At 51.6% G+C, this 17,077-nt stretch overlaps 1 protein-coding gene across 2 annotated transcripts; it reads right to left on the minus strand.

Moving 5' to 3' along the window:
• Positions 1-3,929: 3,929 nt before the first annotated feature.
• Positions 3,930-16,498, minus strand: LOC113968493 (cytochrome b5). Of its 2 annotated transcripts, none has more exons than XM_027685083.1 (5): positions 16,289-16,498; positions 9,797-9,925; positions 9,345-9,371; positions 8,042-8,073; positions 3,930-7,165 (listed from the first exon to the last, which is right to left on the minus strand). In XM_027685083.1, the coding sequence occupies exons 1-5, from the start codon at positions 16,442-16,444 to the stop codon at positions 7,075-7,077; spliced, it is 435 nt and encodes a 144-aa protein (XP_027540884.1). In that variant the 5' UTR covers positions 16,445-16,498; the 3' UTR covers positions 3,930-7,074. The 2 variants fall into 2 exon arrangements, with proteins under 2 accessions (XP_027540884.1, XP_027540885.1); XM_027685084.1 differs by having other exon boundaries at positions 9,345-9,368; positions 16,289-16,454.
• Between the last annotated feature and the right edge of the window lie 579 nt (positions 16,499-17,077).

Here is a 17,077-nt window from a genome sequence, read left to right on the forward strand (position 1 = left end):
GAGGAAGGAGCTGTGAACAGCTGCCGCATGCCTCTGGCGCCGCATGGGCTCCGGTTTCCCTGTGGCACTAAAAGGTTGGCTCCCGTCCTTCCCACTGCCAGCTCCTGTGCCAGTCCACTCTCAGATTCCGGCAAAATCTCCCTCCAAAAACACTTGGCAGCTTCCATAAACTCGCTGTAGCCCAAAAGCCATTGACCAGCCCTCAAGCCCCGTGCCCTGGCAGCTGGTTGGATACCATGGGACCGACACCCCAGTGCCTTCACCAGGTGTCTGTTTGCACTGCCGTGCTTTGACACTGCTGTGCTGGTTCCTGGAGCTTCATCCCACGGTGCTCCTGTGACACCACCGTGCTGGTTCCCGGAGCTCTTTTCCATTGTGCTCCCCACCCACAGGGTGCCCGGACAGTGCCCGTGGGGTCAGGGTGAGAGGCGTGTGGCGTTCCTGGTTCCACAGCCCTGGCAGAGCGGGGGCAGCTGCGTGGTGTGTGGTCAGTGGCATTTGAAGTCAGTTTCTCTTTCATCCCAGATGAGCTGCTTTAATCCCGGAGCTGTCCTGGCTTTTCCTCTCCTCTGCTTGACTTCACCCACGGTGAGAGGCCACGGAGTGCAAGCACATCTTCAGATTTCAGCACTTTCTGTCAGCCAGTGCACCCGGAGAGCACCTGCCCAAGGTAAGCCATGGAGCTCTCCAAGACCCTTCCCTGGGCAGTGACAACTGGGATGTAGCCAACCCGTTCTGCGGGAACACTCGTTATGGCACACCCAGTTCTGCTGCTGTTATGGGGAGTTCAGCATTGCTCACCCTTACATTGTTCACTTGCTTCAAGCCAGGCATGAGTGTCATCCCAAGTTAAAAATCTTCCAAAGGGGTTTGCTGTGATCACTGCGTCCTTCAGCAAAATGTCCAGGGATGGGGCAGCCACAGCTTCTCTGGGCAACCTGTGCCAGGGCCTCACCACCCTCACGGAGAAGGATTTCTTCCCAATATCCCATCTAACCCTGCCCTCTGGCAGTGGGAAGCCATTGCCCTTGTCCTGTCGCTCCAGGTCCTTGTCCAAAGTCTCTCTCCAGCTCTTTGTGCACCAGTCATACTCAGGATAGCTGCAGGGAAAGGCTTCCCCCTTTGGCAATCTCCTGCCTGCCAGCTCCTGGAGGGAAGGGGGATTCACCTGTGCCATGCAGGGATAGCCTTGCCCAGCAAGGGAAGAATGTCTGTCCTGTGAGAGAAGAGAGAGCTACGCTTACACCAGCACTACAAACCCAAACCATTTGGGAAGCATCCAGGGAAAACTATGCAAGACTGTGCTATATTCACGTCCTGTCTGAGTGATGAGGGAGACAGAGGCTCACAGAGAAGGTGCCACCAACAGATGGGCTGGGGGGGGGGAAGGAAAACAGATCTTAGTCCTGAAAGGGGAGTGATGAGACATAGAGCAATCAGGGATGGAGCAGGTGCCTTAGAGGAGCACGGGAATTCATGGCTGTGAAGGGCACAGCAGCACCAGCTCCACGACTGTTGCTGAAGGGTGTTTGGCTGTGAAGAGCTTTGCAGAGTCCCAGGAAGGGCAGAGCTGGGAGAGCAAAAATGGCAACGTGGAATGGGAGTAAAAGTAGAGAAAAAAAAAGGACTCCTGGTGCTCTGTGGAGTGATGCAGGAGCAGCCTGGCTGTGCAATCCTGCCTGTGCTCACCCAGCCTGGGGTGAACTTTCAAAGCACAGCTCTGATAACAGCTGGAAAGGAGGGAGGCTGGGGGTGACATGGAAAGGGGACAGGTCCGGGTGCTCCCAGCACTCTGAGAGGGGTAGGCAATGGGCAAAGGCCAAATTTGAAGAAAGAATTAATAATCTGGTTTGAGGGAGAAGAGGGCAGTCCTGGACAATTAGAATTTTAATGACTAAATACAACTAGTCCAGGGATCAGCACGGAGCAATGGGACTGGGGGGAATAACCACACAGAGACAGGACAGCAAGGCACAGATACAAGGTTTTCTGGGATCCAGTCAGAGCCATAAACTCCTCATGTGAGGCCCAGCATGTGGAAAAGCCGTGGGAGCAGCAGCAGTGGTTCTGTGTCATTGATCACAAAGTTCCTCTCCCTGCAGGAGCAGCCGTAGAGCAGCACATGTGAGGGGGAAGGAGCCTAAACCAGGATCGTGGGGACAAATTAGCAGGTGCCTGTGGAATATTGCTCACCCCGTCTGCGATTCCAGAGCCTACGTAGGTGTTTTATTTTCCAATGGTGTTAGAAAGACTGTCAGAAAATAATTAGGCTCTGTCAACAGTTCCCCTATTCCAAGATTACGACTTCCTGACTCATTAGAGCTGCCGAGGTTGGCAGGAAACTTGTTTTATAGTAATTTCTGTTGGCGGTGCCCCTGGAGAAGAGACAACACGGTGCGTGTGACACTGGCGTGTGACACCAGCGTGTGACACTGGGGTGTGACACCAGCATTGGCCTCGGCTTCACCTCATGATGGAGCTGCCGGGGCCATCAGGTTGCCCAGGGCAGTTACTGCTGGCAGGAGACACTGTCCCCTCTCCGTCCTCGTGCTGGGGACAGGGAACAGGACACCTGATGCTGGGCAAGGTCCAGCTGTAGGACCAGGAGCTGGTACATGGGACTTGCCCATGTCATGAATATTTGCCTGGTTCGTGAGGGTTTTAAAAATAAAGGGGACACATAAATCCCATCAAAGAAAAGGGTCTTCCCATTCAATTCCGGGAAAAAAGCCCCTGCAGCATCCCTGTCTGAGAGCGGCAGCTGTGATGTGCAAACACGAGTTGGCTGTGCCAGGACTATTCTGGGGCCTGTTGCCCCCTAATTTTACCATCTCTGTCCCAGACACTCTGCAAATCCTCTTCAGTGCTCAGAGAAGTGACCCCGCATTCGGTACTGACCCTGCAGAACTTGGAGGCAGATTTAAAAAGAGTTCCGAAATCTTCTGTTTATTTCTGTGAATTTTGGATCCAATTCCTCTAGATCAAAGATAAATAAAGTTTACAGTGAGACAGTACTTGCCAAGAACACAATTTCCAACCTTCCTCCTCAAAATCTCTACTTCCCACTCAGTTCATGCCCTTTTTCCCTACATTTTCCCCACATATTTCAGCTGAAATCCAGGACCACAGCAGACGGTTCCCACTGACTTTTCCATGCCCTTTCCCCGTGTCAGGACCTTGCTGATCTCCTGCTCCTTCCTGGGATGCTCTGACCAGGTACCATTTCCCTGAGGCTGCAGCAGCTACTGTGACATCCATAATTAGGCAAGTTTAAGAGCCAGATTCTGCTGACAGTCACAGAAGCAGGATGTTACATTCTTCTATAAGCAGACATGTAAATAAGAGACATATTCCATGGTCTCTCTGTCATCTATCCATGGAAAACAACCCTCCTACATGCTGCTCTTGCAGAGGCGTCAGTGTGGGAGTCCCCAGAGCGCTGCCAGAGTGTGGCTATGCTCTGGGGGCACAAGGTGATGGTGCCACCGTCACACACCATGTGGCTTCTTCCCGGGCAAAACCTGCACCCATGGCCACTCTGCCATTTGCTCATGGCACTTCCTAAGATTGGGATTATCAGGATTAAGCAGGGAGCCCTCACAGCTGCCCTGCTGTGGTTGTTAAAACTCCCATTGTAATTACAGCATGGAATCTTGTATGGAATCAGAACTGATGTGTGGCTTGCACAGTGCTTAGCCCCAAACTGACACTTCCCCAACATCCTGCAGGGACCACCATGTGGCTCAGCCCCACATGCTGCAGACCATCCTTGGCACAGGCTCAGCATCAATTCCTGGCAAATCCTGTGTCCACCAGAGCCTACAAACACTGGACATCCAAGCCTTGTAACACGAGGGTTACACACCACAGGGCAACAGCGATGGAGAAACCAAATGTGCTGCGCCTATTGGAAGACAGAATCCTGCACCTGGTTGTTGTACACCTTTATTGAGCACAGCAAACACAGCCCGGCACCTCTTGCTGGGCACACAATCTCCAGGTACAAGAAATGGCATTTTTGTGGGTGCTCCTGTCTCAGAACAAAGCATCACACCCCCCCAGGAACACCCTCAGACCTCCCAGCGCTCCTTCAACAAACCATGAGCCCAATTAACAGTTACATTCTGCTTTGTCAAGGCATCTGGGGTGGTGCAGAGGGGAAGAGGCCAGCACAGCTCTCCTGGTGCTACCTGGCAGCCCCACCACGCTCACATTAACCGTGGGAGCTGCCTCCAGGCTCATGTTTCCAGCTATTCACTCAACTCCTCTGCAGCACCTGAAGGAAGCAAAGCACGGCCCAGCTTGGATTTCACCCCCAGAGGTTTCTGTGGGGTGGAAGCCGAGCCAGCACCAGCATTGTGCGGGCAAACATGGGCTGTGCGGGGTCAGCGTAAGGACAGAGCTTTGGAATTGTCTGCTTTAATCCTTAAACAAAACAAGTAAACAAGCTTTGTTAATGCCTCCGTTGTTGTCTGAGCAGTTTCACACCTGTGGGACCCTCCTTGAGCCAGCCAGAAGAATGGAATGAGGAGTGTTCACCAGGACACCGGGCTCACACCAGCCCCCCTCCATCCCAGACAATCCACCCTGTGTCATTAATGGAGAAGTGGGAAGACTTTGATGTGGCTTCTGTAAATGCATCTCAAGCACCTTGAGGTCTTCGAGGAGCCAGCAGAGACTACTTGGGGTTCCACAAGGCAGGGGACAAGGATCCTACCAGCTCCTAGGATGCACTGGAACAAGACTGAGGGTCTCCCCCAGGCAGTTAATCCATTAAAAGGAAAAAGTGGCTCCATAACATATGGGATTGACAGGCAGCTTCATCAGAGCAGAGGGAATGATGATGGCAAGAAGTTATTTAGACAGCCAAAATGGAACTAAATGTAGAGAGCGCCAGGAAAACAGTATTAAAAAAAATAAATTCAAAATCCAGGTAAAAGTGATGCCTATGGAGAAAACAGACACGTTTGCACCATCACACCATCCCTGTTCCTCAGGCGAACCCAACAGTCCTGGATCCAAACCAGCTGACCATTGTGAAGCCCTACACTGCCTTGAGTGACCCCGACTCAGCAGGGTGATGCTTTGGCCAACACGTGCCTTCCAGCTTCAAAACATTCCCCTGATACAGAACCCACTCTAAATCCCCCCACAACTTGTGTTCATGGATCATGATTTTGTGATTAACACGAGAAAGCACCTCTTCCCAGTTTGAACTGCTCAGGCTTTAACCAGTGGCCTTTGTAGGACCACTGTCCTCGAGATCAAAAAGCCTCTGATAGATACAATCTATTTTCCACACCCTTACAGTGCCTGATCCGTTTTAAGACCGATGTTAACCTATGGCTGTGTGGCCTGGCATCTCTATCCTGTAAAATGCAGCTAATCAGAAATTCCTCAGGGATTTTCCTTGGCTCAGATTTACACTCTTCTGCCACACTCATGTCAGGAGAGAATAAACAGAAACTCAACCCCCAAAGCAGCCAAGCAGGAGCAGGGACAGCTGGAGCTGCAGGAGATATCCAAGAGCTCCTTCTTCTGGGAACTCCAGATTTCCCTGGAAATTCCCTGTAAGAGACAAAACCATCAGTGGGAGTGAAAAAAATCCTGTGGAAGACAGACCTCTATGGGGACTTCTGCACCTGGTAAAACTGGGAGTGCCAAAACCTGAGATGCTTCTGCGGTGCCAGGCCCACACCCATGGAGGGGAGGAAGGGACATGAGGCAGCCCCAGCAGGGCTCTCACTCCCAGTTCCTTGGCCTTCATTTTAAAAAGCAGAGTGCAATTCCACATCCAAGAATTTCTTCTACGTGACCTTCTGGGGAACACAGTATTTTCATGCAAGAGAGAAGAAAACCCACAACTCACAGGAGGTTTTAACAGCAGGACCTGATGTATTGCTGCCCTTTTTGAGGGAATTCCAGATGACTAGCTGAGTTGAAGGTTTGGACTGGGAGGCAGTGTCACTGGCACAGCCCTGCCAAAGGGCAGCAGGCACCAGGATACCAGTTTGTTTAGCAGATCCCAAAGCCACAGACCAATGTGCTGAAGGAGCTGGAAAGATTCCCGTCCCAGCACAGGAAGCAAACCTGCGTTGTCTGTGCTGCGAGGAACTGCACAACACATGAAATCAGGGGAAGAGGAAAATATCCTCCTCTGTCCTGAGACAAAGCCAACATTATCCACAAATCCCAAATGCGTAGCTTTTCCCTTTTCATTTCAGGAGAAGAGACCAGATTTATTTGTTTCCCCCCATCTGGTGCACATTCACAGCACATAAGAAGGAGTTTTGTTTCCAGTACATGTGTCAGATCAAGACCTCAGGGAGAAAGAAGAATCTGCATTTCCAGAAGCCACATGTCAGTTCCCATTCCTGGCTCTGCCACACACAGCACAAAAGCGCCAAAACCAACGAGGATTCAATGTAAGCTGTTCACAGGATATACATTCCAAAGGGACAAGTACAAATATTACAAAATGAACAGAATCACTTTTAAAATCCATATATTTGTTTAACCGTTAAAAACAGACACATACAGAAAGAGGTGGCCAAGCAAACAATTCCCTGCTGCTCCAGTTAGTGTTGCCTGCACACACTGGGAACCATCCCACAGAACCAAAGCTCCGGACATCTTTCCTGGCAAGGGCTGGAGACAACTGGCAGATGATTGCTGACTGGGTGAAGGGCTGAGGCAGAGCCACAAGCCCAGGGCAGCTCTTTCACGGTGTCTGGCTTAACGAAAAGGCATTGAGAGAAAAACGTTGTCTGGGGGTTACGTCAGAGAGCGAGAAAGAGAGAGAGCGTGCACAAGGGAGATCACACCAACATCAGGGAACACCGGGAAGTTCCTCTTTCCCTGCCACTGCAAGAGGAAAGTACAACAGGTCTGTGGGTCCTAGATTTAGGACAGAGTTTGGAATTAGGTTGGTCCCATGGATATCAACATCACCTGACAGACTCAGAGCTAAAAGGCAGGCAGGCAGGTTAAGGGCAGCAGAACTCCACGTGTTGCACACACAGACTCTCTCTCACTCCCTCTTTTCAGGCTGTCTGAGGTCCCAGCAAGGCCAGCTCAGGAGCTTTTCCCATCCACCATGTAATAGCGATACATTAAACCTAAGACCAGCGCTCCGAAGATCGGGATTAGCCATGTCGACCAGAAACTAGGGGGAGAGAAAATGAAACAAACCAAAACATACACACCATGGAAACCAGAAGAAAGCATCCAGTTAATAATTCATTCCTTATTACACACCAGAGAACCCCTGGGAGCTATATCCCACAGGGTGACCCCCAAGCCATGGCCAGAGGCTGACCAGGTCCCACTGTTCCTGTGCACAGGCTCTGCAGCCCCCGCGAGAGGCCCAGGCGTGGCCTTGTGCCTTGGAAAACAGCAGCTGGATGGCTCAAGTTTCTAGCTTGGCACATACAGAGAGCAATTTGGGCTTTTTGTTGTTGGTTTGGGTTTTATTTTCCTTAAATAAGTCAGGCTGTAATTTGTGTTGTACAAACAGTGGAGCTGACTCAAGGATGGCTGTGCCACAATAAATCTGCCTCGCTCTGACACCAGGGGCCAAGGGCTCACCCTCAGCACCCTCCTGAGCAAAACCTTCTGCATCAGCTGCAAAAGACCTGTGCTGGTTTTAAGGATTTTCAACTCAATGGGTCTGGTCACAGTAAAATCCTCCATAAAACCACACATCACTGTGTTGTGTCACCCCACGGCTCACAGCGACCACCCAAACAACCCCTGTGGTTACAGGAATGCCACAGCCCTGCAACACCAACACATGGGGCAGAGAATTCCAAACACCAGGATGCTGGTTCTGCCCAGCATGGAGCAGGGGACACATCCCATAAGGGAGCTGCACCCCCGGCAGCTGTTCCTTTGGCAACTTATTTTGGAGTATCTGCTTGCCAGAAGGACACTACAGTACATCCCCAGGGATTTTTCCTGCTCCTTAAGAGTTAATATGCAGTTCTACAAATAGAGTCCCAACCCCTCCAATTCTTACTCTTATTTTGAGGAGATACTATACCTTGTTTGGCCTGAGGATGTCATACTTGGCTTCTGGAGGAAGAAAGAGGGAGTTAGCAGGGAAAAAAAGAAACATTAAACATGTGCTAAAAAGACAAGCCCAAACACAAGCTTACAAATACAGAGGAAAAATAACCCTGCCCTCCCAAACACCCTTTGTCACCAGTGTGGATGTTTTTGGGGATGTTTGCTGTTGTCTTCATCTCCACGTTCTTTCCATCAATCCAACTCCTCTCATTCAGTCACCAACTCCACATTGGAGATTCCACCCCTCCCAAAACAAGGCCTTGCTCATTACATCACAGTTTTGGGGGGGTTTTGTGCTTCTCCCCTATTTGTTTGTACACTACTGATTCTATTTCTTGCTGCCATCTTTAAATTACACTGGGACCTGCTTTTAAAGCAGATTTTGCCTGCTGGAGATCTCTCACCTGTGCATAATGTGCTACACTTACTCCTCAGAAGTGAAAAATACTTGAAAAAAACATTTAACTCAGAGCTACTGGGATCATCACTGACCTCTGTGCACAATTTCGGTGTGTGATTCTGTTTATGAATTGGAGTTGAACCAAACAATCAATTTTAAGGCGAATATGTGCATGATCACACAGCCCCATGTTATAACTAAGCATTTATGCAGCCTGAGTTATTCTTGATTTCCCTGCTGACAGTTCCCTTCTGCATTCCTGCTGCTCTGCAAGTGGCCCTGCTTGGAGCAACATCTCCTGAAAGCCTCACTGAAGGCAGAGCCGAGCCCTGTCCAGGCCTCCCAGCCCAGGCAGCTGTGAGGCACATGTTTACCTCCCAGCTGGGATTCTATTTATTGCCTTTTCCCTCTCCCCATCCCTTCCAAAGGCAGTTTTGCAATGCTGTGCCCTGTTCTAATCCAGGAGTACCTGAGTGTTAAGCAACACCACTGATCCCCGGGGCAGTTAACAGAGAATTCCTGTTTGCCAGCCGTGCCTGGCTCCTGGCTTGAAGGGAACAACAAGAGAACCAACAGTTTCGTGGTCAGGGCACAGCAAGAAATGCAAAAAATGGTCTGTGGCTCAAGGTGTGGAAACAACATCGCCGCTGCCAGCAGAGAAAGGGCACAAAAACCCACTTCCAATTTCACACTGAGGTGCCCGCTGAGCTTCAGAACAAAAACAAAGGTAGAATTTGCTTGGGAGATTTAGTCATGACTGTACTTTGTGTAAACATAAAGCCACAGACTCCACAGGGGAAAAAAGGGGGCAAAAAAACCTCACCAAAAGGCATGTGACATTCAATTAAAGCAGGAAACTGAAACACTGAGAGCTTACCTTGGAACCTTCGTTTTTACGATCCTGCTGTCAGGAGGAAAAAAGAAGATAAAGATAAGCCGGGACTTCAAGGGGAAGCTGCAGCCTTTATGAAGGAATTGTTCTGTACACAGTCCTTAGCACCAGGTAATTGCCTGGGCTCAGTTTTCAAAGGAGGCCGTCCTTCAGTACCCAAAGGCAGGCAGGAAGGAGGTGTTTGTGCCCCTGGGATCTCTCACCTTCCTGAGCTCAGAATTACAAGGCAAAGGGGAGTTGTGGTCCCACCGGCTATGGAGGGAACCCATGAGATCAGGTGAAGTGCCCTTGATTTAACTGAAGTGAGAAATCTGTTCTGAATGGTGGAAGGGAAAGACTAATTTAGTTTTATTTCCCCAACAGAAATTCTAGACTGACTAAATCCCTTAACTACTGACTTATTTCCCTAGTCACCCCTAACACCAGCTGGGCCTTACCGGGTGCACCTCCCCGATGTAGTACTGCTTGAGCATTTCCCTGGCATCCGTGGAATGCCCCACATCTTCAAAGCTCTCTGTGGCATCTCTGCCAGCCTGTTCCAGCAACACCTCTTCTCCACCTGGATGCTGGAAGAGAAGACTCCAGGTGAGCCAAGGGCTGGATGCAGAAAGGCACTGAGAGTGTCAGCAGCCTTCCTCCCAGCCTGTTCTGTTCATCACGGACGCTGCAAACCAACACCATCAATAAAATCTGCCAAAGATTTAACTGTCCCAATGCCTCCTCAGGAATTCAGACACCAGTGGAGGAAAGGATATTCTATTTCTTCAGGTCCTACAAAAATGACAGTATTTGGCTGACAGCCTCTCTCTGCACACAGCTGAGCAACGAGGAATACAGAGGAGCAGAGGAGAAATCACAGCTCTGGTGCAGCCCCAAAAATAATGAACTTGATCCAGTGTGCAACCACCCAATGACATGGGGAGAGGAAATAATGAAGTATCACGAAAATTATACTGTTTGACATCGTACACTGGTTTCAGAGATCCAGAGTTACAACAATCAAATCCACAGAGAGCTCCCCAGAGACACTCCACTGTGTGGGTGGCAGCTGGTCACGGCTGACTCTCAGACCAAGCAGGACAAACTGACATAAACCTGGGTGCACTTCTGTTTCCCTTGATGGGTTGGGCTCTCCTCTAGCACTGTCAATGCCACAGTTCCAGGAACAGCCTGGCAATGGGGAGCACTAACCATAGACTCAGCAAAGGGACAATCCCTTTACAGCCTGAATGTGAACAAACAGTTCTGTGTGAGCTACCAGCTAATCCAGTTACACCAATACAGGGGTCACACGTCCCAGGGCACGCACAGGGACTAACCCAGTTTTCCAGAGTATCAGGGAACAAGCCCCAAACTGGAGAAGAGATGTTGGACTATTTTTCAGATCAAAGGACCAACACACCTGTTTCTCCCTGTAACATCCTTCTCCTTCCCACAGACACAAAGCAGTTGCCATTGCACCTCTTCCTCCAGCTCATCTGGTTTTGCTCCTAGAAGTATGGATATTCCCACCTGGCTATCCCACCTCCTACCAAACACAGTGTGGACACAAACCAGCCCCGTTGTTTACTCTGGGAAGCTACTGGAGCCAATCCTGCCATCCTCATATCAGAGCTCTTTATTCGGAATAAATCCCTTCACTGCCCAGGTATGTCACAGAACCAACGCGGAGCCTTCTCAGGAGCCACAAAGGGCAAAGTCTGCAGTGGGGGGACACAGTTTATTAGCAGGCACACATCAGGTGGCCTTAGCTGGGAAACCAAGTGAGGCTCCACAGCTCGTTCCCTGTGCCTGGCTGCAGTTCTTCCTGCCATTTCTCCCACACCAACCCTCGGGCTCGCTTGATCCCAGAGGAGTTGGATCAGGACTGCTGGATATTGCCTGTGCACAGTGCTCAGAACAACTGTCCAATTTCCACCTAAGATCCACAGAAACCAGGGGATGAAAAGCTGCCCATTTATTTGAGCCTTTCAGGAGAACTCCTTAGGGATGCCTCACCAGAAATCTCGTATTTCAGATGGGAAAATATCAAAACTGAATTTTAAGCAGACAACCTTCCTTTCCCAATCATCCACCCTAAAAGGGCAGCTAAAACCCTGCAGGAACAGAGAACATGAAGTAGATCTTGGCTTTCAGTAACACCCAGTCTATGCACAGACAAGAGACAAGAGGAAGGATAAAGTTCAAGAGAGGAAAACAGTAAAGTTCACTCTTCTTTACATCTTTGGCTCTGAAGTCTTTCTGTGCATGTCCTAAATCCACAGGTAAGAAAAACAATTATTAATTCATGCACCTCTGTCCTTTGCTGCAGTCTCCAAGCCTGAAAGAAAAAGACCTTCAAAGCACATTGGCATCTCCTATTTCTGAAGGCCTCCCCCCTCCAGACAGCGTTGCTTCAACTACACAATTCCTACCTTGTCCTACCCCAGCAAATGTAAACCCAGACTATTTGTACAGGAAGTCATTGACTCTGCCACAAAACTTCCCAAAGCTCCTGCAGGAAAACATGGAAACTGAGAGTGTTGCAAACTATGAAAGAGGAAAAAAAAAATACTTCCAGAGGAAACAATGGCTGGAAAATGTCAGTTTCTGGAAAGAGAGAGCCAAAAGCAAACTGGGAGAGTGAGAGCACACCCCAAACTTCCTGCACAAGGAGAGAGCCTGGAGTTACCCCTCCACACACTCCAAGGCCCTGTCTGGCTGGGAACTGCTGATACAGACCTGCTGCAGACACAAACGAGCTCAGCAGCAGCACTAAGCCTCAGGGCTAATTAGATCACTGTGTCAGGTAAGACACAAGATCACCAGTTGAGGGGGGATGCAGCTTTTATTCCTAGTGCCCACTCTTCCTGACAGTAGGATAAGCCAAGAAAAGGAAGAGTATTTACTCCTGTGCAGTAATAATGTGCCACCACCATACAAGCAAGAATCAAGGGCGAGCAGCCACCTGGACAAATGGTGTTTTTCAGCCACACATCCTTCATAGCTGGTTGAAAGACACGGAGCAGGTTTCCCAAAAAACACCTCTGCAAATCTGGAACAAGTCAGCACGAGCAAACCCCTGGTGTTCCTCCTCCCCCTCCCTCAGAGTCCTGGCTTTGGATACACCAGAGAATGTGGGAACAAAATACAGAAAGACCAAGAAAGGAGTTACAGAATCATGCAATGGTTTGGTTGGAAGGGACCTTAAAGCTCATCCTGTTCCACTCCCTGCCTGAGACAAGGACACTTTCTGCTAGACCAGGCTGCTCCAAGCTCCGTCCAATGTTGGTTTCAATACCATTTTTTCAATATTTTCAGATATAGCTAGGCCAGTAAGGGGATAAGAACATAAAAACCTGCTGCCTCTTTGGTGTGAGAAGCCATCTGCCCCTTCCCTCCTCTCTCCATTCATTGCAATGATAACACCCTCACCTCCAGCTCTTCCCAGCACAGAGCCCCACCTGAACTGTGCCTCCCCACCTGCCTGGAGAGAGAGAACTCCCGTGGAACTGTGTAATTTCAGGGGCAAGCTGTCAGGAGTAGAGTATTTCCTTCTCTTGAGGAACATCATATCTGAGACCAACTGACTGATCTGAGTGAAAGGCATCACAACCCAGGCTCCTTCCACTTGGAAACTGGAAATAGATTCCTGCTCACACTTATCATGGGGATCAGGAGCTGCAGCGTGTGCTGAGACATGCAGCTGGAGGCTGCTGTGTCTTGTGGTCTCAGATAACACACAGAGGGGTTTCCTGGAGAAGCATGGATCCCCAAACTCTTCTAGTCTTGTGTAAAAATGGAGATAAACCACGTCCCTCCACCATAACTGAAAGTAAGCCTACTACAGATTGTGCACAAGTTAAAAGCCCAGATTTTAATATCAGTGTGAAGGCATAAGTGTGAGCACTACAGACCTCAGGGCACCTGCAGAGGCAGAGCTGCCTCCCTCCACCCCTCATTCACCCCTCACCCCCCCGAGCACCCAGCCTCTCCTTGTTTTTCTAGACCACTGCAACCGGGAGTAATCATGCATATCATGGTAGTCCAAGTTACTCAGATTTGGGAGAAAACGTATCTCCACAAGGCTCACTCAGATTTTAAATAATCCAATTGCATTTCAGGCACTCACAGGCTCTCTGAAGTACAGGAGGTTGTATCTCTCAGAAACACGTGACATTTCAGTTGCCATCTCTGCATTTCTCATGTACTTATAATTCAGTAAATTGTGCTATGTGACAAATGTCTTGATTGTTATTCCTACTACACAGTAAATAAAGTCAACTGAAAGTTTAAACTGGTCTACACTTCCAGCAGCACACAGATTTAGGGTTGGCTGACCTGCTGGACTTAAGCTTGCAAGAATCACAAAGCAAGTTTTGATCTTTTAGCTGTGAGGCTTCTTCAGGATTGCACAATCCCCCCAGGAAACGCACCAGTGGGCTCAGCAATCCTGGCCAAATAATCCATGAGCAAAGGCCAGGACAGGCACCCACCAGACGCTGCTGCAGTGAGCACACAGGGCCGAGGGGACACATGACACCGACACTGAGCGCTGCGGTGGCACCACACAGAGCTCTACAGCAGCAGCTCATCACAGAGCTGTAACTTCCAAACGACACAAACACTCCTGGTCCCCATCAGCTGCCCGTTGTTCCCAGCACTCCAGTGGGTAACAGATACAAAGAGGATTTTTGCCAATAAATTAGGCCTTGATCTGCGTTTGCAGTTCCCCTGTGCCAGCGAGGGGGGTGCACAGCCCAGCGTTGTGTCAGCCATGCTGGCACGGCAACAGTGCCCTTATTCTTCTCCCTTTCCCCCGTTCAAGTAGGTCCTTTCATGTCAGAAGAACACAAATGGGGTAAAGGGCCTGGAAAGGGCAAAGTGAAATATCATCTCAAGGTGAAACACCATCTCGAGGTAATGCTCAGGGCACTCCTAAACCTGGTTTGCTGTGGGGGCTTAAGTGTTTTTCTGGGCCCATTTAAATTCCCAGGGTGTCCCAGGGAGCAGGTCCCAGGCTCCATTTTACACAGAGAACACTGAGGTGAAGACTGTGACCTCCTTGCAGTGTCCACGCTCTGAATCACAGCACAGAGCCCAGTGTAAGACAAGACATGCAGCTCCTTCAACTGCTATCTCGACCTCCAGCTCGTGCTGGCTCTTTCTAAACCCTAAACTAGTGTTTTGAAGTGAACTGCTTTTCCACGTTTGCCAGGTCTTCCCCTGAATTTACTTAACCGTCATGCACCCACAACCCCCTCCCACCAAACTGTCCTGCTTCCACCTGGCACATCCCACCAAACTGCCATGCCTGGAGAAAAGGAGGCTCAGGGGGGACCTTCTCACTCTTTCCAACTCCCTGACAGGAGGGTGGAGCCAGGTGGGGGTCGGGCTCTGCTCCCAGGGAACAAGGAACAGGGCAAGGGGAAATGGCCTCAAGCTGTGCCAGGGGAGGTTCAGGTTGGACATCAGGAGGAATTTCTTCAAGAGGGTTGCCCAGGGAGGTGGTGGAGTCCCCATCCCTGGAGGTGTCCAGGGAACGACTGGACGTGGCACTCAGTGATCTGGGCTGGGTGACAAGGTGGGCATCGGTCACAGGTTGGACTCGATGGCCTTGGAGGTCTTTTCCAACCTCAGTGATTCTGTGATTCTGGATCGAAAGAACAAACGAGATTGTGTCCAACTTTATAAATAAATACTGAGAGCTGCACAGCAAGGCACAGACTCCAGCTGCCAGGTGATCCCTCCCTCCTGCCTGCTGCACCTCCACCCCTCAGGAGGCAGCTCTGTCACCACACGCTGTGACTCCACCACAGACAGGCTTCAACCACACATGCCCAGAGGGAAATCAAGAGTTTAATCTAGACCAGCAGAACCAACAAGCTGGAACATGTGCATTTCAATGAAGTGTCTTCAGTCCAACCTTTGTACGTTGCCCTGCAGATGCCACAAAGTGTTTGCTGTTACTTTAAGCTGTGATAAAAACCCTTTGAAATTTTGCTACCATTTCTTTCCACTCTATTTCCAGCTCTCAGCACTCAGGATACCACTCTCAACCATCTCAAAAACAGAACTCAACAGCATCAAAAATATTAGAAAAATATTCTTTAGGAATATTAAGATAATATTAGGAAAAAATTCTTCCCTATGAGGGTGATGAGACCCTGGGACAGGTTGCCCAGAGAAGCTGTGGCTGCCCCATCCCTGGAAGTGTCCAAGGCCAGGTTGGACAGGACTTGGAGCACCCTGGGATAGTAGAAAGCGTCTGTGCCTGTGGGGGTGGGACCAGATGCGCTTTGAGGTCCCTCCCAACCCAAACCAGTCTGGGATTCTGTGATCAAGTCTACAACAAATTTTTGTTCCCACATCCAAAGGAACTGGAGATTTGGCAGAGGCTGCATTTATTCCAAATCCCTGGTGCGTGGTCCCCTCTGGGCAGTAGCTGCTGCATCACCATCCCCTTCTCCTTCGAATTCTGGGGGGTCCCTGCAGACTCCACACCTAAACTACTGATGTGCCCCGATCCTGTTCACCCCACAAGACGTGGAGTAGCTGGAGGGGGGCTGCATCTCCCGGTGACGTGCTCCGAGAGATTTCCTGAGAAACCTGGAATTGCCTCAGAGGAGCAGCAGCACAACGCCAGCCCCCGGCCGGGCTCGGCCTCCGTGGCCTGTCCTCACCCCTGTGCCCGTGGGGGCTTGTGGCCCGTCCTGGGGCAGCGCAGGGACCCACAGCCGGGGTCGGGCGCTGCCTCGGGGACACCGGAACCCCCCGGGCGGGGCCCCTTCCCTTGCACCCCCAGCCCGGGACCTCAGCCCCCCCTCCCTCACCCCCTGCAGCCCCAGCCCGCCCCCTTTCCTCTCGCCACCCCTTGTCCCCCCCGCTCCCCTCAGCCCCCTCCGTCCCCCGAGGGGCCGGGAACCTCCCCGCCCCGCGCGGGGCCTAACCTCCTCCAGGAACCGGGTGACATCGTAGACGCGCCCGTGGATCACCAGCCAGGCCTCGCGGCTGGAGCTGCGCTTCCCCACCTCCTCCAGGGTGAACACGGGCCCGGGCCCGTCCCCTGCCGCCGCCGCGGCCTCCCCGCGCCGCCCGCCCTCCATGCTGCCCACCGGCCCTGCGCGGAACGCGCGACCTGGCCCGCGCCGGCCGCCGTAGCGATGGCGACTGCCCGAGCGGCTCCGGCCGCGCCCGGCGGCCAATGGGGAGCGAACGCTGTGGAGGCGCTGCCAGCGCAGCCAATGGGAACGCGCGACGGCGGGCGCAGGCCAATGGGGAGCGGCCGCGGCGAAGGGCGGGAAACGCCGCGCGAGCCGCGCCTCAGACGACGGGAGCGGCCACGGCGCTCCTGGACGGTACCGGCTCCGAGCCGCCTTGCCGCTCCCGTGCCGCCGGAGAGCGCGGTGCCGTCAGCAGCCCGCCCGCAGCGGTGCCTGCGGTCCGCCCCAGCCTCTGGTAACTCCCCCCGTCCGGCCTGGGGCGGGTGGAGGGAGCTCGGGATCCCTTGGGAAGCCTCTGATCCTGCCGGGGGCCGCCCGAACCGCAGCTCCCTCCCGCAGCCGGTCCTCGGGGTGTCTCCGGGGCGGGGAGGCCGGTGCGGCTCTGCCCAAGGATCAGTTCAAGCCACCTGCAGCAGGTGCGGGGACACAGGCAGCGGCTGTTTGATCGGTGTATGTGATGTGTGCTGGCAGGAATTACCTGCCAGGGTCCACTGGCAGAGCTACAGCTCTCCTCTG

Source organism: Neopelma chrysocephalum, unplaced genomic scaffold, assembly GCF_003984885.1.
Source record: "Neopelma chrysocephalum unplaced genomic scaffold, ASM398488v2 Primary Assembly neopelma1_68, whole genome shotgun sequence".
NCBI classification, from domain to species: domain Eukaryota; kingdom Metazoa; phylum Chordata; class Aves; order Passeriformes; family Pipridae; genus Neopelma; species Neopelma chrysocephalum.